The sequence below is a fragment of the Littorina saxatilis genome, linkage group LG15 (genome assembly GCF_037325665.1).
Source record: "Littorina saxatilis isolate snail1 linkage group LG15, US_GU_Lsax_2.0, whole genome shotgun sequence".
NCBI classification, from domain to species: Eukaryota; Metazoa; Mollusca; class Gastropoda; order Littorinimorpha; family Littorinidae; genus Littorina; species Littorina saxatilis.
In genome coordinates this window covers 25,858,274-25,881,430 of record NC_090259.1, presented here as the reverse complement: position 1 = coordinate 25,881,430, position 23,157 = coordinate 25,858,274, and the positions used below count along the sequence as shown (strand labels likewise).

General features: G+C 41.2%; 3 protein-coding genes across 3 annotated transcripts; 1 reads left to right on the top strand and 2 right to left on the bottom strand.

Moving 5' to 3' along the window:
- Positions 1-472: 472 nt before the first annotated feature.
- Positions 473-16,450, bottom strand: LOC138948914 (ras-related protein Rab-14). The gene is made up of 9 exons (XM_070320549.1): positions 16,365-16,450; positions 12,703-12,828; positions 11,179-11,224; positions 10,136-10,267; positions 9,000-9,066; positions 8,362-8,449; positions 8,048-8,078; positions 6,336-6,404; positions 473-5,985 (listed from the first exon to the last, which is right to left on the bottom strand). The coding sequence occupies exons 2-9, from the start codon at positions 12,806-12,808 to the stop codon at positions 5,880-5,882; spliced, it is 645 nt and encodes a 214-aa protein (XP_070176650.1). The 5' UTR covers positions 12,809-12,828; positions 16,365-16,450; the 3' UTR covers positions 473-5,879.
- Positions 15,744-20,457, top strand: LOC138947969 (prophenin-2-like). Its single transcript, XM_070319493.1, has 3 exons — positions 15,744-15,785; positions 19,992-20,221; positions 20,439-20,457. Exons 1-3 carry the CDS (start codon positions 15,744-15,746, stop codon positions 20,455-20,457), a joined length of 291 nt encoding a protein of 96 aa, XP_070175594.1.
- A 207-nt stretch (positions 20,458-20,664) lies between these two features.
- Positions 20,665-21,045, bottom strand: LOC138947968 (prophenin-2-like). Its single transcript, XM_070319492.1, has one exon. The coding sequence runs from the start codon at positions 21,043-21,045 to the stop codon at positions 20,665-20,667; it is 381 nt and encodes a 126-aa protein (XP_070175593.1).
- Between the last annotated feature and the right edge of the window lie 2,112 nt (positions 21,046-23,157).

Sequence of the window (23,157 nt, the reverse complement as noted above, 5' to 3'; positions counted from 1 at the left end):
AGACAGTGAGAGAGGGAGAGAGAGACAGTGAGAGAGAGAGAAGAGTGACAGAGAGACAGTGAGAGAGAGAGACAGTGAGAGGGAGAGAAGAGTGAGAGAGAGAGACAGTGAGAGAGGAGAGAGAGACAGTGAGAGAGAGAGAAGGAGAGAGAGGGAGAGATGAAGAGAGAGAGATGAAGAGAGAGAGAGAGATGAAGAGCGAGAGAGCCACTTGCTAATTGTTTCTTGTTCACAAAAGCACTAAAAATAAATTGCTCTAGGGGCTTGCAACGTAGTACAATATATGACCTTAAGACTTCTTACATGCACGTGTCAAAAATATCGGACATTTGACCGGCCAGGGTCAGACTAATGTGTTGGATAAAAAAATATGCGTCATGATCGAAGATCGATGCCTGGAAACAACACTGCCTCGGCCTCTCTTTCGCTCTTTCTCTCTGTGCATATCAAAAACAGACAACGCAAAGCGTAGTGGTGTTTTCACAAGTGTGATATAATTGTTACATAAAGGGAAGGACTGTACAAGAGCAGGCTAAGAGGACAAAGACACCACAATGGTCTGCTGTCAATCTGTGAACAATTGAACAACCAGTAGCCTCAGTGCACAAACAAGTGCCCTCTATCCACAGCATACAAACACATGATGCATCGCCTTCATCCGACAACAGAAAAAAAACACTCTCGCTCGCTCGCTCCACGGAAAAATAATTTTCACAATCTGGCCCCCATGTTGAATGTTTCTTAGCCGGCTGCCAGGTAGGTTAGATTTTTGCTGAGAAGTTCACAAGAGAAATGACACTGACCATTGGTTTCTGAGCCAGTTGTATTTTGTAATGGAGCGAGTGTTGCTCAGAAATTAAGTATGTGAATAATGAGCAACCATAATAGGTTATAATATTAAATTAATTACCTCCGTCATGCAAATCCTCAGCATTTTAAATCTTACTGAAGGTCATCCTGAAACCCCCCTACTTCCAAACCCTCATCGTCACAAAAATTGTCCGTGCGATTTCATCATTTGACCCCGATCTACACAACCTTCACATTCAAGGGTTGTTTGAAGCTGTATTTTTTATATTAATGCATATCAATAAAGCCATGGCCCATAATGATTCCAAGGGCAGAGCATATGTCCTTAGAAAAACATATCCATCTCAATTTGTATTTACCCAAATCAGTCTGCTTAAACTCTGATCAAAGCATCTCTATTTATTACATGAACCTGGTATGAAGAGGCGCTTCTTTACAGCCAGCTTGGTTCAGAAACTCACCAATTCTGTGAATCTCCACCATAAAGTTGAACAACTTTCCCACAAAAATGACCTGTCTCTAGCTACATACATAAACGTCTTGTGTCAACTTGGTTCAGAAACTCACCAATTCTGTGAATCTCCACCATAAAGCTGAACAACTTTCCCACAAAAATGACCTGTCTCTAGCTACATACATAAACGTCTTGTGTCAACTTGGTTCAGAAACTCACCAACTCTGTGAATCTCCACCATAAAGCTGAACAACTTTCCCACAAAAAATGACCTGTCTCTTGCTACATGCATAAACATCTTGTGTCTGAAGCTCCTTCAGCAAAACATGTGGTTAATATAAGACACACAACCATCAACAAAATTGTGAACTCTGTACAGTTGGATTTTACACCAAGTCACGAATGAATGGATGAATGCAAGTAATTAAATAAGTCACAAAATGAATAATAATATCAATAATATCATTAAATTAACGGTTCTCATCAGTTTGAAAAAATAACTTTCACAAAATAAAATGCAGAATGCAAGTACTGTGACGGACAAGGAAAGTAAGTGGATGCACATGTTGCTGGTTATTCTATATTGAATCCTCTTCTCGCTAAAATCAGAAAAAAGGTCGGCATTCAAATGCAACTAGGCAATCAAGTCTAGAAGCACAAGACTACTTGTATGTCTGTAGTGTCAACAAACTACTGTCACATAAACCTTCCACTGCAAACACTAGCACTAAAATACTCTGGAGCTTAGTAACAGTACTAACACTGGGGTTGTGTTTGCGCACTCTCTGTGTAGTAAACCAAGTCTTGTTTGTGTGTGTGAGTGTATGTGTATGTGTGTGTGTTTGTATGTATGTATGCGTGTGTGTGTGTGTGTGTGTGTGTGTGCGTGTGTGTGAATGTGTATCTGTGTGTATCTGTGCATGTGTGTGGTATGTATGCGCACGCGTATGTGCGTGCGCACGCGTGTTTGTGACTGCATGGATTTAAACGATGAATTTGCTTTTGTACTCCTGTTCTTTTTGTGTCTTAATGATTGTATTTTGGTTTTGTACATGTGTATAATAATGTCATTGTAAAGCGCTTGGAGCTTTTAGGTAAGCGCTCTATAAATTTCCATTATTATTATTATTATTATTATTGTTTGAAGTGAAAATAGTCCTAAATATCACTGGAGGCAGGAACAAACAGCGATCATGCTTATGTGCATTTCTTGCTTTTTTTATGCATTTTTGCTGACATTACTCCCATTTTAAAGACTGCCGTGTATGATGTGCGCAAAATCTGAAGGCCTGGGTTCAATCATTTTAATTTCATATTTTGAAATAGACTGCACTCAGGACAGCTAAAACTGTCAGACTGTAGCAACAGGTCTTCAAAACAGTTTTATGAAACATAAGCATCTTCAGTGCAACAACTCTTCATTCTCAACCGTTTGGATTTGCAAGCAACGTTCACAATACCAACGTACCAAAAACCTTCACAGTACATGTGTCTTAACGTTCACAATCCAAACATGATGACCAAGCTGAGAAGTCTGATGCTGTGGTGAATGGTTAGGGCACTTTAGAACACTGTAGACACAGGATCATTTGTTTTCCTTAAATTTCTACTTACAATAACACATCCATTATGGAGAATGTACAATGAAGTCACAAAGTGTTTCATGGATGCAAAACAAGCAAAAGGCTGTGAATTTACATGATCAAACATGCCTTTTTCTACACATGACATATGTTGATGACACATCGAATGAACTCACGTGATAGCGAGTCGTCTGGTAGTACAGAGAAAATGTTTATACAATCACAGAAGAAACCCGCAAGAAAACTGCTGGTATCTGGTTGTGTTTCTTTCAGCCATTTCACATTGCAAACTTTGACACTGGGGTCAGAGTTAAGCTCGAGTGACCAAAGCAAATACACTCCACAAAGAAACAAAATCTGAGATGAGTTTGAACAAAAATTCACGGACACGCACACCAGTGACACACTCTATACCCTCACAACGCCTTGCTTTCCTGATATACAGATTTGACACAATTTTTCAGAATTTACTCCACTATTCAAACAAAGAGAAAAAAAGCCACTGTCGATGTGTAAGCTCTGTTCACTTTATGTACAGGTGTACTACATACATAGAAGGGGAAAGAAACTAATTAAAGTCTACACACACTTGCACTCATAAACTCCTAATTTGTCAGCAAAGCACTGTCAGTCTAGTTTCATAATTGCTTTTGCACATAAGACGCAACCAATATAAGATAAACAACAATATATATTAATGATGTACATGTACTAAATGGCTGCAGGAAAAAACAACAGAAACAAAGTAAACGTCATAGTAACTCAATAAAACTAAGCAAAAAAATGGACATGTTGACATCCCAATTTTAAGAAGCTAATAAATGGATCTGGATTAACAAGATGGTTAACAACTGAATCCACAAAACTAGTTTTTAGCTACCTAGTCTTACAAGAAAAACTCAAGAGATGACAGAACATCTTTAAACTGCATGACCACAGCGACAGGCACAACAGACAATGAAAACAGTCGTCAATTTGATATTATTACTGTGATACTTATAAACATCAATCTTTTATCTGCGGAACATAAAGCACACACTCACAGCCAAACTAGAAAAACAAAATACAAAAGAGGGAGAAGATGGAGGATAAAAACATAAGGAAGAACACATTCACTTGAAATCTGGATTCCGCCCAACCATGAAAAGCCAACAAAGCCATCTGTGATGAATCTAGCTCAAGTCCCATATATAGTGTTGATCACATCTGTACATTCCAGCACAGTAAAACAAATTCAAACGAGCCAAGTAAGGAAACAAAAATATCTTATTCATACTTTACAAATTGCACCAACTTAACTATCACTAAACATCACAAAGAGATGAAATACAAATTCATATATGTTGTACTCTACAAGACGCCATAAAACAAGGAAGACAGCTAAAACCTTAAAGTCTCACACAAACATCACTGACAACATTTTCTTGCTCAAAACACATTATCATGGGTACACTTTTTTAGTTATAACTACAGGTATTGATGCAGAGTAGCTGATGCCACATTTGCTTCAGGTGGCTGTGTTCCTTTGACAGGTCAATACTAAATCGTTCTCAACAATCTGCCCTTGCTTCTGAATTTCCCGAATAGATGAATTCCGGAAATAACTTTAGCTGCGGAAAAAAAGAGCGCAAACAAACCAGCATGACAAAACAGGCCAATCACTATTAAGTTGCGTGTCTTACATGTGCTCGCGACAACGTGTAGCAACACGCTGCTCGCTAGTGCTTGGCCTATTTTGTAACGCGGGTTTGTTTGCCCTACTTTTTTCCGCAGCAAAAGTTATTTCCGAACATTGTCTATTGTAATGCAACTAGTTTGAAATACCTCAATTTTCCCTGCCTATACCTTTAGGTATAACGGCACAAATGCCAGTTCAGTGTCATTGTCAAAGTTCATTTTAGACTTCTCAAACACTGACACTACAAAACGCTTGTATAAAAGCGGGAATTTGTCAGAATAGTTGTAATGAATATGGAATGCTTGTCCCTGAAAAAAGAGTGACTGTTACATCAAAGTACGAACTGTTATGAACAATAAAATAAACAAAGTACTTTGTTTGATTTTATCTGTCTTCCAAGTTTCATAAGCATGCTTGCCTCCCAAAAAGTGTGAGGAAAAAATCCACTCCACAAAAACCCGCACTTCTAAATAGTGGCACATACAATTTCATTTAAAAATTCTGATCCGAACAGATGAGTCTATATAATCTCTGATCATGCCTCCATTCACACGGGCGACATTCAGTATGCCTAACCCACTGTTACAACTTACACCCATGCTAGCATCATTCACTCACTTGACAAACCTATGCAAGTCATTCACCCTTGGAATGACCTCAACGCTTTGCACATACACATAAAACACACGAGCCACCTCACAAAAATATGCACTCACAAATTGAAATACATAAAACAGAGTAGGTTAGTTTTTAGAAACGAGCGAGGAACAATAATTTCTGTCTTCTTTCAAATTGAACTAATTCTCCCAATGAAAGCATTCACAGCACAATTTACATGGTGCTGTATGCAGTCACAAGCCAAGAAATACCCTAACTTGCGAAGCTAATGTACCTGGAAGGTCTATGCTTTAAACCCCAACTTTCCCCAACAGCCAGAATTGCTGTTGGACGTGTCCCTTTTCATTGTTAGAACGATGTTATTAAAACTACGTACGGACATGTCAACAATCACCTGTACTCTACAGGTATGCCACAGGAAAGGCATGACCATGATCTGAACATACCTGAATCATGCAAAATCTTGCAAGTTTCTATAGAATCTGAGGAAAGCACACAAGCTTTTCAAAGTCCAGCAGAAACAAACTCTTCACAACCCTACCACAAATCCTCATAATCAAGAGTTGATCAATGAGTTACCTTATTCATGATAAGAATTTATCAATGAGATTAGGCCAACCACCAAACGCAGCTTGGCAGTCGCTGAGAAAAAGGAGAGATATTGACACCCATGCACACGCACACAGACCGACAGACGAGAGAGCAGACAGACAAGACAGACGGATGACAGGTGCAACTAGCAGGCACAGCCTTCTTTACTGGGTGGCTGGTCGTTGCTGATGGGGCTGCGGGGCGTGGCGGGTTTGTGCTGTACACCAGACTCAGCTGCGTTCAAATCCAAGCTGCAACCACACACACAAACAGTTTAGTAATCCTATATTTCCTTGCATTGCACATTTTCAAAATTCACTATAACATCCGAAATGAATGGGAAGTTCAACATTTCCTAAATCAACAGGAATAAACTGAAAAGTGCAAAATTCACTAAATCGTAAGAAATTAACAGGTAAGAAAGAGTAAGCATTCAAGCACCAGTGGACATGAACAGCCCTGAAAGTCCAACAAATGGTGTACTCGCCTTTGGCTAGTGATTCTGAAAATTTTCGATTAAAATACTCGCCACTTTCAGCCCTAATGAAGAACTGTGATTTCATATGTTGTACATTCACAGTGAAAGAGTAAAAGCACTTACCTTCCATCCTGGATGTTCTGATAGATTTTCTTGGCAGTATCCAAAAAGGCATCTTCTACATTTTCACCCCTATGAACAGAAAAATAACAAATCTCAAAATGATTCATTTTCAGTACCAGGGCTAGTTTTATAGCAATTGTTCTATGACCACCTGGCTTTCTTGGGTTATTGCTTTTTCTTGAAATTAACTCAGGCAACGGCTACATACACCCTTAACCTCTGCTAACAAAACAAAGCACAAAATATTCATGAATGTAGAAAAAGAGGACCAAGACACATATTGAAAATGTGAATTGAGATGTCATAAAAACATAAATTATCTCCCTTTACCAAAACCCTACTTCTCTGCTTGGTTTTGAGATTTCTTGAAATGTAAATTGGAATCTTCTACTTCAGTCTTCTGTATTTTGGATTGATAACAGAACATATTTGGGCACAACCCAACTGAAACTGCTATAAAAGAACTAACAAGTCGTGTAAGGCGAAATTACTACATTTAGTCAAGCTGTGGAACTCATAGAATGAAACTGAACGTAGTCCGCCGCGAGTGCAAAAGGCAGTGAAAGTGACGAGCCTGTTTGGCGCGGTAGCAGTTGCGCTGTGCTTCATAGCACGCTTTACTGTACCTCTCTTCATTTTAAATTTCTGAGCGTGTTTTTAATCCAAACATATCATATCTATATGTTTTTGGAATCAGGAACCCACAAGGAATAAGATGAAATAGTTTTTAAAACGATTTTGGAAATTTAATTTTAATCATAATTTTTATATTTTTAATTTTCAGAGCTTGTTTTTAATCCGAATATAACATATTTATATGTTTTTGGAATCAGAACATGATGAAGAATAAAATAAAAGTAAGTTTGGATCGTTTTATAAAAAAATAATTTTAATTACAATTTTCAGATTCTTAATGACCAAAGTCATTAATTAATTTGTAAGCCTCCATGCTGAAATGCAATACCGAAGTCCGGCCTTCGTCGAAGATTGCTTGGCCAAAATTTCAATCAATTTGATTGAAAATTGAGGGTGTGACAATGCCGCCTCAACTTTTACAAAAAGCCGGATACGACGTCATAAAAGACATTTATCGAAAAAATAAAAAAAACGTCTGGGGATATCATACCCAGGAACTCTCATGTAAAATTACAAAAAGATCGGTCCAGTAGTTTACTCTGAATCGCTCTACACACACACACGCACAGACACACCACGACCCTCGTCACGATTCCCCCTCTATGTTAAAGCATTTAGTCAAAACTTAGTAAAAACAAGAGGCGAAGCCTTCAAGGCTCACGTAAGAAATCGACAAACAGTAACACAAACTCAATCACTCCGTCACACATACACACACACACACACAGTAAGCATAGGTGACACTGTGCAAGAAAGCGAGACACTAGATCTAGATCTGTCTGTCTGCATGTAGCCTACTTACAGACACGACTGCCAACTAGTCTCGGCCCGCTCAAAATAACAATGACCGAGACATTCCTTCGCGTGACGTCTAACCCTCTTACGCCATAATGTGACGTCTTCAAATGACGAAATGTTAAAGTTTCTACCACAGACATACACACGCACGCACGCACGCACATACGCACGCACAGACAGACAAAGTTACGATCGCATAGGCTACACTTCGTGAGCCAATGACCGCAATCGGGCAAATCATATGGCATTAGAGAGCATATGAACAAAGTCCAGCTTACGTCTTGGCACTGCACTCCAGGAACATCAGGCCTGTGGAAACAGAAATCATGCCGTTACCTCTACATTCTTAATCATAAGAAGGTTCATACATTACAAACACAAAGCTTCTTTTCTACAATCTATAAGCTGCCCACTGTATTGGCAAAACCAGCATAGAAGATACATGTAGCAAACAGTCCTAGTTTGCGCACAATTAACCCAGAATACCTTGGAGCACAAACTTGAATAAGAGATGTTACAGAAGTCAACTTACAATTCGGTCAGTGAAAATCACAGTACAAAGAAAAGGCAGGGAAAACAAAAAGTGACATACCATTCTCTTCTGCAAACTGCTTTGCCTCTTCGTATGTCACATCTCTCTGAGCATCCAAATCACACTTGTTGCCGATCAAAAATATCACCTGCAAACACCAAAAGCAACATGTCATCAAACTGATGAGGGCTGCCTCTGTAGTTTCTCCTGTTCTATGAGAACAGACACATCCTGGCATTGTTCTATCACTTATGAATGCCGAGTTCAACTCTGGGTTAAATCCTGGAGACACCAGTCAACTGTTTCCTTTGTTGTTCACTCAGACATTATTTGTCACTCAAGAAATCTTTACTGCTAAAGGACTTACTTTCTGCTCATTCATTTGGCACACAACAGGGAAAAAAACCAAAAAACATACAACTAAACCAACGCATACACTACCATAAAACAGCCTATATTTTCCAAACTCCCCTTCCATGCTACTTGAGTTTTCTTTCAGAACAGGGTCAACTAATTTCCCATTCAAGAACCTCCTCTTGAAAGAAGCTTTCCACTGGGTGGAAGCGACCCAAATTTCCCATCGATGGAACAATAAAGTTATGAAAATGAAGAGATGTGTTTCTGACATTAAATTCTTTTCACATGATTGTCTCCTTTTACACAGTACAGGCTTCCTGACAAAAAGCAAAGTCGCTCACTGTGTTGGGGTTGGTGAGATTACGAGCATCTGTTAGCCAACTGCTGAGATGGTTGTACGTACTCCTCCTGCAAATAAGAAACAAACCTGTATACCAAACAGCACACACTGGCAAACATCTAACTCTATTTTCTTTAAAACTTGACCGTCACAATTGGTTAAAACTTAACCTTTGTACTATCAAAACATACCATTAATATAATAATTGGGCGTCATGTCAGCGTAGGAATAAAACAGCTTTCTTTCTTTCTTTATTTGGTGTTTAACGTCGTGTTCAACCACGAAGGTTATATCGCGACGGGGAAAGGGGGGAGATGGGATAGAGCCACTTGTCAATTGTTTCTTGTTCACAAAAGCACTAATCAAAAATTTGCTCCAGGGGCTTGCAACGTAGTACAATATATTACCTTACTGTGAGAATGCAAGTTTCCAGTACAAAGGACTTAACATTTCTTACATACTGCTTGACTAAAATCTTTACAAAAATTGACTATATTCTATACAAGAAACACTTAACAAGGGTAAAAGGAGAAACAGAATCTGTTAGTCGCCTCTTACGACATGCTGGGGAGGATCGGGTAAATTCTTCCCCCTAACCCGCGGGGGGTATAAAACAGCTAAGTACCTAAAGAGATCTGTAGCTGATCAGGTAGAACACAAATTGTATGAGGCACTTGCTTTCTCGATCCCTCTTATCTATACAAGCTGTGGCAAGTAAGAAAACAAGAAACAGTTGATGAAAAAGGATGGTAAAGGAAACATTATTGCCGACAATAATCCAATACTGGATATTGCACAAACAAATTCTTCTACTTGAAAATACTCATTGAAACTTGCTACTTGACTTGGCTATAATCCCCTGCACACACTCTCTGCCAATACTTGTCTCACTACTCATTCCTCCCTTTAGAAAGTACGGTAGAATCTATTTATTGTGGACTGTATTGTTGTCATTTTTCAGTTATCTTAACTTCTATGCTCTGTCCCTGTGATAACTGGTACTGTGAACTTTGAATTCTTTCCCCAAAGTTCATTATAACCACATGCTTCTGTCAGTTTCATCCAACTAGATGAAAAGCTCTCTTTCTCTGTATATCTCTCTCCCCTCTTCTTCTTCCTAGAAAATGCCCCCCTTACCTTGTGATATCGTAGACCATGAGGGCACCAGCAGCCCCGCGGTAGTAACTGCGCGTGACGGCACGGAATCGCTCCTGGCCTGCTGTGTCCCAGATCTGAAGCTTGATCTTCTGCCCTGTCACCTCAATTATCCTGTGGAGTAAAAAGTACACATATGTCTACTATATCAAGGGACGTTTTCTGACAGAAAAAAGCCCGTAAAGTACCTGTCATTCTGCCCACTTCAAATGTAATACAATGACAGTGATTTTATTGTCCTCTGTGTTACTGATCTTAGGATTAATGGATATCTGGCCGTTTTTATCCCTAGCCATTTGGCAGCTAAAATGGAAAATTTCTCTAGATGCAATTATTGTGAGTCTTGTGGGATAAAACATCCAAACTCATTTCCTTGGAGATAGCATTCATCAAGCATGGGAATTGAAAAACTTAAAAAAGGCTAAAAATCTGTTAGTGAAAGCAAAGTCGACGAAGCGAAGCGCCTAGCCTTACTTGGGGGGTCCGGAAGAATGCCCTTCCCCCCCCCCCCCCCCCTCCCCGTAATTTTTCTCTCTCCAAATAACCCAAATGGTGCAATTTGGTGTCATCTGAGCTCCAAGTTTGCCATTAAATTCAGTTTTTAGAACCCATTTTTGCCTCCCCCATTAATTTTTCAGCGGACACGGATGCTTTTTCAACAGAACAAAAAAAATATTTCGGCGGAAATTTGCCTTTCGATGGACAATTCCCATGCCTGATTCATAAGCTATAACAAAACACTAGTAACAGAAACTGAAAGCCCATAGCAACACATTTAACTGAAAGTTTTCATGTGACTCAGAAATGAATGACTAAATCATTGAACTAAAACACCACATACAAAATGGTTGCGCCATAAAACAGCAACATTGCAGTGCCCTTTATATTGGAAATAGTTCATCCGAAAGCAGCAGATCATTGGGGAGATGCTCGTATACAATTTAGCCGTCTGCAGTCAAGCCTTGTTGCTGAATGACATTAGAAATGATCTCAAAACTTGTCTGGAAAATATTAAAGCGACTTACCTTGTACCAAACTCCACTCCTATTGTGTGAGGGCAGTCTGCCATAACTGAAAACACAACACATATTCAATGCATTACCTTTACGTACACAACAGAGGAATCACAGAGAACAGTGTCTGACAAAAGAAGTGGTTCCTTTCATTTAGGCATCTGAACCTACTTGTATCATTTTGAACTTATAACCAAAATGTTATGTGTGATTGCTGCCGATGATGAACAAAAAGTATGACTAGTAGTATCCCTTTTACAATTGCATGGTAACAGCTGGCACAACAGTTAGCACGCAACTTATTCTAATGCATCAGGTAATGCACCTGTCTTCAAACCCGTCCTTTACTTAGTATTAACAATAACAAGGCTCTCCCAAACTGCATGCATAATACAGCCATTATCACTATATCAGGAAATAAAAAAAGTGCAGTTAAAACCAAAGACACAAGTTTTCCTTACAATTATTATGATGTACCATCACATGAAGGGCATGTTCACAAATAATATTTCACTTGGTCCTCATTATGAAACACATGTCATTAGTATACAGTAACACAAGACAATTTATTACAATTAAATGTACATGGCTTGCTCGTCAATCTGTCCAATCTTACTACAGCTGTACACAATACTTGCATGCACCAATCTCCATTTCACAATGAGCTTCAAAGTAAAAAAACAAAGCTATGTCACTAAAACCAGAGTCACTGCTTAAAAAACCCGTCTAAAGTTGGCATGGTGACGATGAAAAAAAAAATACACCACTGAAAGCCCATTAATTCTCACATCCACATTTCAGGGACATCAGGAAAAATCTCCGTAAGAGTCAGAGACTAGGTAGCTCTTTGATTTTCATTTTATATTTTAAAACAGGAAACTCATCACCATCACTATCACAAAATCATTTCTTAAATCAGAATTTTCATCCACGAAATTACATTTTACTTGGACCAGAAGGGCGGGGATGTAGCTCAGTCGGTAGAGCACTGGATTTGTATCCAGTTGGCCGCTGTCAGCGTGAGTTCGTCCCCACGTTCGGCGAGAGATTTATTTCTCAGAGTCAACTTTGTGTGCAGACTCTCCTCGGTGTCCGAACACCCCCGTGTGTACACGCAAGCACAAGACCAAGTGCGCACGAAAAAGATCCTGTAATCCATGTCAGAGTTCGGTGGGTTATAGAAACACGAAAATACCCAGCATGCTTCCTCCGAAAGTGGTGTATGGCTGCCTAAATGGCGGGGTAAAAACGGTCATACACATAAAAGCCGTGGGAGTTTCAGCCCATGAACGAACAAACAAACAAACAACTTGGACCAAAAAAGTGGTTTCCTAATAGAAGACGTTAAAAAATGTGCAATGTTTGTAAACCCTAGAGACTTCTGTCTTCAAAAGCATGTTCCTTTTTTTTTTTTGCATGACGTTTCACTTGTCGCAGTGAACCATACAGTGACACTGACAGGCAATAATCATTATATCTTTCTGCCATCACACATTATTTTGACATTAACCTCAAACGCTTTTCCCCCAAACTTACACTTCTTCTCTGTGAACTGATGCAGGAGACAAGACTTGCCAACGCCCATGTCTCCTATGATGATATACTTGAATATATAGCTGTAGTTGTACGGCCCTGCTGCCATGGTGATTCAGTATTTTAGATCTGAAACAGAGAGAATAAAAATTAGGATAGAACAGCCAGAATGGGGACTGGATCGCCCCAATCTGAATATGCCTATCAGCCACCGCATTCTCATGACCTGGATCAGCCAATCATTCACCTGACGTGATGAATCAGGCATGGGAATTGAAAAAAGTAAAAACGGCTGAAAATTTGTAAGTAATATCAAATAGAATGTCAAACAGAATGAGGCAGAGCGATGTTAAGATATCAAATAACCAAAGGGAAGTAATCGCTCTTAATGCAGTCGACGGCGCGAAGCGCTTAGCCTTACTAGGGGGGGGGTCCGGGGGCATGCCCCACCCGAATATTTTTTCTCTCCAAAGAACCCAAATTGTGCAATTTGGTTTCATCTGAGCTCCAAATTTGCCATTAAATTCAGTTTTCAGAACCATTTTTGCCTCTCCCATTTATTTTTTTGGCGCACACTTTTGCTTTTTTGGCGGAACAAAAAAACATTTCGGCGGAAACTTGCCTTTCGGCGGACAATTCAAATGTCTGATGAATATTAACAGCAAGGATGCTCTCACACAACAATCTCAGACAGTGAATCACGTTGAACATTAATGTCCGTTCCTTTGACGTTTGAGTGACGCAATTACATTTTATATTTAAGAACTTTGACCATGCAGTTTTCAAAGGAGCAGGTAAGCATGTCATTCTCTTTGCCGTTCTGCAAAGCACCCACAGGCTCAGACAAAACAAGCTTTTTTGTTGTTGTTGTTTTTAGATGAAAAGGTGTATTAGCTGACAACACTTGAAGTGTCAATCTTTCGAATAAGTCAGGATGATAATGTAAATTCAAATATTTACTTCGTCTTTTTTTATTTTTAGTGAGATAAACAAAAAGGTAACATTTAGCGGGTCACCTCGAATTTATCCTGAAATGTGCACACTGAAATGGAAATAAACGCACTTAATCACAAAGCTGCCAAACTTGTTTTGAATCAACATGCAACTTTATCACTCAAATTTCAAAGCCTATTCAACCCCTGCCAATGCTAGTTACAGCAAAGTACAGTAAAACCCTCCCACTGACGATGTCCAGGAAAATCGGTCATAAAAAGGAGGGTGTCTTTATTGAGAATTTGAGTCTCGTCACAGGGAAGGTAAACCTCAACACGGTGGCCTAGTGGTAAGGCGTCCGCCAAGTGAGCGGGAGGTCATGGGTTCGAAAACCGGCCGGGTCATACCTAAGACTTTAAAATTGACAAGCTAGTGGCTGCTCCGCCTGGCGTCTGGCATTATGGGGTAGTGCTAGGACTGGTTGGTCCAGTGTCAGAATAATGTGACTGGGTGAGAAATGAAGCCTGTGCTGTCTTGTGTGTGGCGCACGTTAAATGTCAAAGCAGCACCGCCCTGATATCACTGATATCATCCTTCGTGGTGGACTGGGCGTTAAGCAAACAAACAAACAAGGAAGGTAACTGCTTGGCAGTTCACTCTTTCTTGATACATCTCCCCACTCAAACTCTCACTCAAGTCACAAGAAGTGTTTTGAAGTTTATTCAGGATTATGTATGCACTCAGTTGGTGAGCATACAATCACAGAATGCGTACTCAAACAAACACGCCAAAAAAGAACACTGGCGGGTCTGCAAGCAGAGCACACTCCACGCTTTCATTGTTGATTTTTTTTTTTTTCAAACTGCGCCTATACCCACTCGCTCTCACCCGCTTTCCCCCTTCCCTTTGCCCTACCTGGAGGGCGGTCCTTCAATTGTGAAAACAAAAGGTGAGATTGGGACAGTCGCATGGCCCTATTGCACGCACAAACCTGGTACATTTCTTTCTTTCTTTCTTTATTTGGTGTTTAACGTCGTTTTCAACCACGAAGGTTATATCGCGACAGGGAAAGGGGGGAGATGGGATAGAGCCACTTGTCAATTGTTTCTTGTTCACAAAAGCACTAATCAAAAATTTGCTCCAGGGGCTTGCAACGTAGTACAATATATTACCTTACTGGGAGAATACAAGTTTCCAGTAGAAAGGACTTAACATTTCTTACATACTGCTTGACTAAAATCTTTACAAAAATTGACTATATTCTATACAAGAAACACTTAACAAGGGTAAAAGGAGAAACAGAATCCGTTAGTCGCCTCTTACGACATGCTGGGGAGCATCGGGTAAATTCTTCCCCCTAACCCGCGGGGGGTAACCTGTTGGTCAGACCCCGGGGTGTGTGATGGGTAATTACGAACTTTGACACTCGCTAGTAAAAAGTCATTATTGACCCTTTGTTGGTAGGTCAGTCGTCTAAAAAAGGAGGGCGTCGCCATTCGAAGGTTAAATCAATGTAAAAGACATCCGTGCCCAGAAATTCAGTCAGCAAACGCAGGGGGTAGTTTTTCAGAGGGGTCGTTATGGGAGATTCCACTGTATATGTTGGTCCCACTCGTCTCAAGTCAAGACCAACCCTTGTTGCGTCAATGCGTGTACAGTTTATTTTCAAGTTATGAAATGGAGTTTTAGGCCCAAAACATTCATCTACACAAACAGGCTTCCTGTAATTATAAATAAAGTGTGACTCTAACTCTAAGTGATAGTGACTAAGTGAGGCTACAGACATACAGACTTCAAAAAGAGCAGAGATCACGAAATTAATATTTGATATTTTCCTTTGGTAAAAAGATCATATCTTTTCTAATAGTGATAAAAACACTATACAACCACAGACATCAATCCAATTGATCAATGACAAATTTGGTCTACAAATGGAAGCATAGTTGTGTTTTCCAAAGGTCCAAAACGACTATAGTAATTTGCTAATTCAGTAATTGGTATCAATTATCATACTGCTTGTTTAGAAAGATCTAGCTTTTGAGCTTACACATGTCCACAAAAGGAACTCTATTATTTTCACAACACGTAGTGTGTTTACAATCAGCCACACAATGACACAACACATCCTGAAAGTGTTCATCGGTGCAAAGTCAGTATATTTGACAGCTACTGAGTTAGTTTAGGGACTTATCGATTTCAGTCTAGCCAGTAGCTCACTTCTATAGATCTCCTCGTCATTGTCAGAAGTCTATGAACTGCGTTATGCTTCGCTGACTATTTCATACAGAACACAATCGAATGCATTATTAAAGCCACTCTGCTAATCCGTTGTATCCTATACAAGTGCCACTGCATGGGACGTCGCATCACCTTCTTCGATCCCACTAGATAGGTGAAAACATGAGCTGCTTGCAGACTGACAGTGACACCTACCTCGACAATTATCTGTCAACACCACGATCCTGTAGGATTTTAAAACGATCCCACAATATAAGTGTCGCAGAAAACAAGAATAGTTCCATAATTTAATGATCATACGGAAGTGGTCATTCTCTCAGAGTCATGTGAACGTAACTTGATGGAGCAAGAAATCGTCTGGTACGGAATGACAAAATCCCGTCGGTGACCTCGACCGATAGGATTCGACCCCACCCAGACCAGCAAATTATCAGTTTTGATCTTTTGTGACGGTCCAAGCTAGAAAAGGCCCCTCCTTAACCGTTTGTGCTCACCTTTTACGCAAGAAAACACTTCACAGAACGTCTGTTTATTCTGTCTGTAAGCAAATATGGCCGCCAGTTCGCTGTCAAGAATGCCATCTACACAAGGGGCGTAAGGCAAGGGAAGCTATTCACTTCCTGTTTACCTCATTCTACTTTCGATATATCCATGGATAGATGCTTGAGGCATGACTGAAAGCCCGAAGGTTTCCGTGCACCTGGAAATGAGAAGTTTAGTAACTTTAAATGCACACGTACGTAACGTCCACATGTATGATGGAGGATGGCATTACGCGTGTGATATATCAATCAATCAATCAATCAATAAGAAGCTTATAGTATCGCGCGTATCCCGTAGGTACAGTTCTAAGCGCTTGTCGAAGAGCTGTCAACACAGGACTAACAGAAAAAGAAAAAAAACATCTACAGACGGACATAAACCCTATGACACACTAGCAGACCCTAATAAACATACAACAAACACTTGAACTGTTTAACAACAATGTACACATCAATAGCTAGGTTCAGTATAGGAGGAAATCTTTCCCTGCATCACCGGCTGAGAGAAAGCTGCATGGGGCACATGCACGGGCATGTAAACAACTAGCCATTGGTTTCTAAAAGACGCAGAAAACCGTACCAGTATCCTTGGCGGATGATGACTTTATTCAGTTATTCTGCAGAAAAACAGAAATGCTGGAGAAAAACCGTTCTTTTTTGCAGCATTTCTACATAATGTCATCTTTCGCGAGAGCAACGTTTTTTTCTGCAGTAAAACAGTTTTACTGCAGTAAAATTGAAATCAAGAATGCTGCAGTAAAACGGAGATGTTGTTTTACTGGAGAAAAACTGTTTACACTTTTTCTTCTGCATTTTGGCATTATTCAGTTATTCTGCAGAAAAACAGAAATGCTGGAGAAAAACTGTCTTTTCTGCAGCATTTCTGCATAATGTCATCTTTCGCCGAAGGCCAAGCAACGGGTTTTTCTGGAGCAAAACATTTTACTGCAGTAAAATTGAAATCCAGAATGCTGCAGTAAAACGGTGCTGTTGTTTTACTGCAGAAAACCTGTTTACACTTTTTCTGCAGCATTTTGTACTGGCTCATTATAATGTTGGAGCACGCGAGCCCCCCACTGTCGAGAGATGGACTCATCCAGAATTACCAATAGTTACCCCGTTAAAAAATTCTTAGTGATTTTGTGGACCCTTAGGGTGTATAGAACACGAAAATTGACGTTACCAAGAAATATTTTGCGGACTGCTATGTTTTCTACCTTAATTTGGAAGGGTACCCCCATCGTGTTCTGTACAAGCTTTTGGTCGGTCCGTAAACTTTAATGAACTTTGGTGATCAACTGTGGCGTTATTTCTTAAGCTAAGATATCGTTCTTTTCGCGTATGTTGACAACAATGATTTCTGCATGATATACAACAATCAGAACGACAATAACCGCAAAACTCTGACCACAGTGAAGGCACGCGTGCACCCACCATATCTCGAACGGTGCGAACTGTCGATTTGCTGAAATATCTTCAATACATTTTTTTCTGGAAAATTGTGCAACATACTGGAAATAAAGTACAACGCAGTTCAAAAGTAGACTTTATAGCCGTTCTTTTGAGCTATCCCACGTTACCACAAGATTATTCTGACGTACACTATGGCGGGTTTATTTCCCCTACACCGGATTTGGCTTTGACGCAAAATGCATTCATCTGTGGCGATTTCTGCACGCGCAGCGTGTATAAATAATTAAATGTGTATACTTTTAAGTTCTCTGTGTAGTAATACTATCCTTCATTTGAATCATATAACTTGATAAAAATAATAGGTCATTAGGGCACCAATGATGACCCATCTCTCGAACCGAGTCAACTGTCAATTTGCTGAAATATTGTCAATACATTTTCTCTCTCAACAATTGTGCAGTTTATTGAAAACACAATACAATGTAGTTCGAAAGAAGAATGTATTGCCGTTCTTTTGAGCTATCCCACATTACCATTGGATTATTCTGACGTCCACTATCGCGGGTTTATCTCCCCTACCCCCGTTGGGGCTTTGATGCAAAATAAATGCTTTCAAAATTCATGTTGGTTTTCCTATTGCCATAAGAGTGTATTTGAACCTTGCAAATGTGGGTGGGTGGTCAGTGTGTGTGTACGTGTGTGTGTGTGTGTGTGTGTGTGTGTGTGTGTGTGTGTGTGTGTGTGATTGTTGGTACGTGCTGAATCGCGTTGAATTTATTAAATGCATACATTGTAATACTGTTATTAAGACGATCTTTAATACATTATCGACATGATAGCATGATCAACCGTGCGAGAGAGAGAGAGAGAGAGAGAGAGAGAGAGAGAGAGAGAGAGAGAGAGAGAGAGAGAGAGAGAGAGAGAGAGAGAGAGAGAGAGAGAGAGAGAGAGAGAGAGAGAGAGAGAGAGAGAGAGAGAGAGAGAGAGAGAGAGAGAGAGAGCGAGAGAGAGAGCGAGAGAGAGAGAGAGCAGGCAACGAGTAAATAAATAGAAAAGAAACACAAAGTGCCGTTCATAAACTCTTCTTAGTCATCAATATATCAAATCTAAGGCATAATATTTTAGACGTGTTAAAAGAATAGTAATTGGTTGGACATTTCCTGTGAGAATGCGAATGCGAAAAAAAAATATAGCATAATAATAATAACATTTAACATCTAATTCTATACCTAAAAGCGTCATGCTGTTCATCCTGAAATGGCGTTCAGTGACAAATGGCCGTTTGAGACGGGTCCAGTCATCTAGCTTATTTGAATCGTTCATGCTCACTTCAAGTCTAGTTCGACATACATTGTTGACTGAACGATTCAGATAAACTAGATGACTGGACCCGTCTCAAACGGCCATTTGCCACTGAACGCCATTTCAGGATGAACAGCATGACGCTTTTAGGTATAGAAGATGTTAAATGTTATAATTATTACGCTATCTTATTTTTAGCATTCTCAATCTAATAATACACAGGAAATGTCCAACCAATTACTAACACGTCCATAACACAAAAACTGTTATGCCTTAGATTTGATATAATTGATGAATAAGAAGAATTTATGAACGGCACTTTGTGTTTCTTTTCTATCTAAATTATTTACGCGTTGCCTCTCTGTCTCTCTGTGTCTCTGTGTCTCTCTCTCTCTCTGTCTGTCTGTCTGTCTGTCTGTCTGTCTCTCTCTCTCTCTCTCTCTCTCTCTCTCTCTCTCTCTCTCTCTCTCTCTCTCTCTCTCTCTCTCTCTCTCTCTCTGTCTGACTGTCTGTCTGTCTCTCTCTCTCTCTCTTTCTCTCTCTCTCTCTCTCTCTCTCTCTCTCTCTCTCTCTCTCTCCGGCTCGGTTGATCATGCTATTATGTCGATATTGTATTAATGATCGTCTTAATAACAGTTTTACAATGAATGCATTTGATACATTCAACGCGATTCAGCACTTACCAACAATCACACACACACACACACACACACACACACACACACACACACACACACACACACACACACACACACACACACACTGACCACCCACCCACATTTGAAAGGTTTAAATACACTCTTATGGCAATAAGAAAACCAAAATGAATTTTCAAAGCATTTATTTTGCATCAAAGCCTAAAAGGGTGTCATCCCAACCTGCCGCTTCCCTGAGCCTGCCGTATCCCACCCTGCCGCACCCAACCTGCCGCATCCCAGTCTGCCGCACCCCAACCTGCCGCACCCCACCTTGCCGCACCCCAACCTGCCGCATCCCACCCTGCCGCACCCCAACATGCCGCATCCCACCCTACCGCACCCCAACCTGCCGCACCCCAACATGCCGCATCCCACCCTGCCGCACCCCAACCTGCCGTATCCCACCCTACCGCACCCCAACCTGCCGCATCCCACCCTACCGCACCCCAACCTGCCGCATCCCACCCTGCCGCGATGTCGATTTTATGGAATGGAATGGCGGAGTGCTAACCGTTCATATATATGCAACATACATTTTATCTCAATCTTTCATAACTTGAATGGCATACGTAAACTTTTAATATATTATAAGAATGTTTTTTATCAACGACAGGTATTTTCATTGTACTTGAACATATGCTTCTACGTTGGAAGTAAATCTGAATACTATTCTGTTTTCGAGTGTTTGTCAGCGTGGATGTCTGCATCTCTGTGTGTGTGTGTGTGTGTGTGTGTGTGTGTGTGTGTGTGTGTGTGTGTGTGTGTGTGTCTCTCTCTCTCTCATTTACTCTCTCTCTGCCTCACTCACACAAACACACACGCACTGACACACACACACACTAAAATCGACATCGCGGCAGGGTGGGATACGGCAGGTTGGGGTGCGGCAGGGTGGGATGCGGCAGGTTGGGGTGCGGCAGGCTGGGACTGCGGCATGTTGGGGTGCGGCAGGGTGGGATGCGGCAGGTTGGGGTGCGGCAGGCTGGGATGCGGCATGTTGGGGTGCGGCAGGTTGAGATGCGGCAGGTTGGGTGCAGCAGGGTGGGATACGGCAGGTTGGGGTGCGGTAGGGTGGGATACGGCAGGTTGGGGTGCGGCAGGGTGGGATGCGGCATGTTGGGGTGCGGCAGGCTGAGATGCGGCAGGTTGGGTGCAGCAGGGTGGGATACGGCAGGCTGGGAAGCGGCAGGTTGGGAAGATAAACCCGCAATAGTGGACATCAGAATAATCCTATGGTAATGTGGGATCAGTAGCTCAAAAGAACGGCCAGAAATTCTTCTTTCGAACTACATTCTATTTTGTTTCCAATAAACTGCACAATTGTTGAGAGAGAAAGTGTATTGACAATATTTCAGCAAATTGACAGTTGACTCCGTTCTAGAGATGGGTCATCATTGGTGCCCTGATGACCTATTATGTTTATCAAGTTATATGATTCAAATGAAGGATAGTATTACTACACAGAGAACTTAAAAGTATACACATTTAATTATTTATACACGCTACGCGTGCAGAAATCGCCACAGAAGAATGCATTTTGCGTCAAAGCCAAATCCGGGGTAGGGGAGATAAACCCGCCATAGTGTACGTCAGAATAATCTTGTGGTAACGTGGGATAGCTCAAAAGAACGGCTATAAAGTCTACTTTTGAACTGCATTGTACTTTATTTCCAGTATGTTGCACAATTTTCCAGAGAAAAACTTTATTGAAGATATTTCAGCAAATCGACAGTTCGCACCGTTCGAGATATGGTGGGTGCACGCGTGCCTTCACTGTGGTCAGAGTTTTGCGGTTATTGTCGTTCTGATTGTTGTATATCGTGCAGAAATCATTGTTGTCAACATACGCGAAAAGAACGATATCTTAGCTTAAGAAATAACGCCACAGTTGATCACCAAAGTTCATTAAAGTTTACGGACCGACCAAAAGCTTGTACAGAACACGATGGGGGTACCCTTCAAAATTAAGGTAGAAAACATAGCAGTCCCTTAAGGGTCCACAAAATCACTAAGAATTTTTTAAAAGGGGGTGGGAGGGTGGGGGGTGGGGGTGAAACACTTCTGGACTCAGCTCATGGACCACTTACCCCCCCCCCCCCCCCCTTCTTCTTGACTTTAACCAATGGAATGACTTATCATCTTAGAATCTTGTGTTACTGTTAGTTACTAGGATTGTGATTGGGTGTTTCTGTCTGCGTCTCTTGCTAAAGTTGGATTTACTGTGTACATGTTAGAGTGAGAAAGAGAACCTTGGGAGACGCGAGAGAGACTGAGTGGACATGTTTTGTAGTGTGCTCCACTAACTGACGAGATGTAGTGTATCAAGTTGCGCATTGTGTTGTCACAGTGCCACCCGGCTTCGGTCGGGAAGGCAAAGTGGAGGAGAGAAGAAGATGTTAAACATAGGAATAAAGTTTGCCATGCCAGTATTCTGCTGTTGTCACACTGTTATCTGTTGTGGACGCCGGAAATGAAGAGAAAGACGTGTAGCCTATGTATTTGTACGTGTGTCCGTACTAAGTGATAATCCATTGAGTCATAACATATCCATCAGATAAACAAAACATCAGAGTTTCGCGAAACTTTCACAAATGTGACACCCCTCCGGCCGGCCCCTCCCGGGCCCTAAACCTTTGTTTCAGGGTTGTGGTGTGTGTGTGTCGGTGTGTGACGCCACGCGGCTATCGGTGTGCGTGACTGAGAGCCGCCGGCGTGTATTTCAGTCAGTGTGTGTGTGTGCCGCCACGGCCATGGCGGTGTGCGTGTGAGTGTGTCACACTGAGTGTGTGCCGGTGTGTACTGTCGGTGTGTGTGACCGCGCGGTAGTGTGTGTGTCAGTGTGTCCGCCGCCGGACAGTGTGTGAGCCTGGTCAGTCAGTCAGTGTCACGCGCCGCTAACCGTCGGAAGGACTCGGGTTGATATGCAGACGGGACACATACTGTCAAACACAACTGAACTCAGTGTGACTGACACACACACGCGGCACTGACACTGTGACACACACACACACACACACACACACACACCGGCTCAGTGTTCACAGGCGGCACACCGCTGACTAGTGCCTGACTGACTGACCGTAGACGACTGATACACCGTGCCTGCCGATACCGGTTCGATCCCTTTTCATTCTGTCGACAGATACTGAATAACAGACTGCACACAGAGGGAACAAAAGTCCATGTGTACACTGCGTCAATAATACAAAAATAGAATAACACATCGCATAGATTTCCAAAAGCGGCCAGGAAGACAAAATCGAAAGTAGATCCTACTTTTTACTACAACATCAAGGGAGATAAATCTGTTTATCAAACGCAGCAAGCAGACG

Bases quoted from the DNA above. Each gene is read 5' to 3' on its own strand.
- LOC138948914 (XM_070320549.1), bottom strand. From the start codon at position 12,808: ATGGCAGCAGGGCCGTACAACTACAGCTATATATTCAAGTATATCATC. The intron at 11,225-12,702 runs GTAAGTTTGGGG...TTGTGTTTTCAG, and splicing joins TCAGTTCACAGAGAAGAAGT to TTATGGCAGACTGCCCTCAC. The intron at 9,067-10,135 runs GTAAGGGGGGCA...TCTTATTTGCAG, and splicing joins ATGGTCTACGATATCACAAG to GAGGAGTACGTACAACCATC.
- LOC138947969 (XM_070319493.1), top strand. From the start codon at position 15,744: ATGACACAACACATCCTGAAAGTGTTCATCGGTGCAAAGTCA. The intron at 15,786-19,991 runs GTATATTTGACA...AAAGCCTAAAAG, and splicing joins TGTTCATCGGTGCAAAGTCA to GGTGTCATCCCAACCTGCCG.
- LOC138947968 (XM_070319492.1), bottom strand. From the start codon at position 21,045: ATGTCCACTATTGCGGGTTTATCTTCCCAACCTGCCGCTTCCCAGCCT.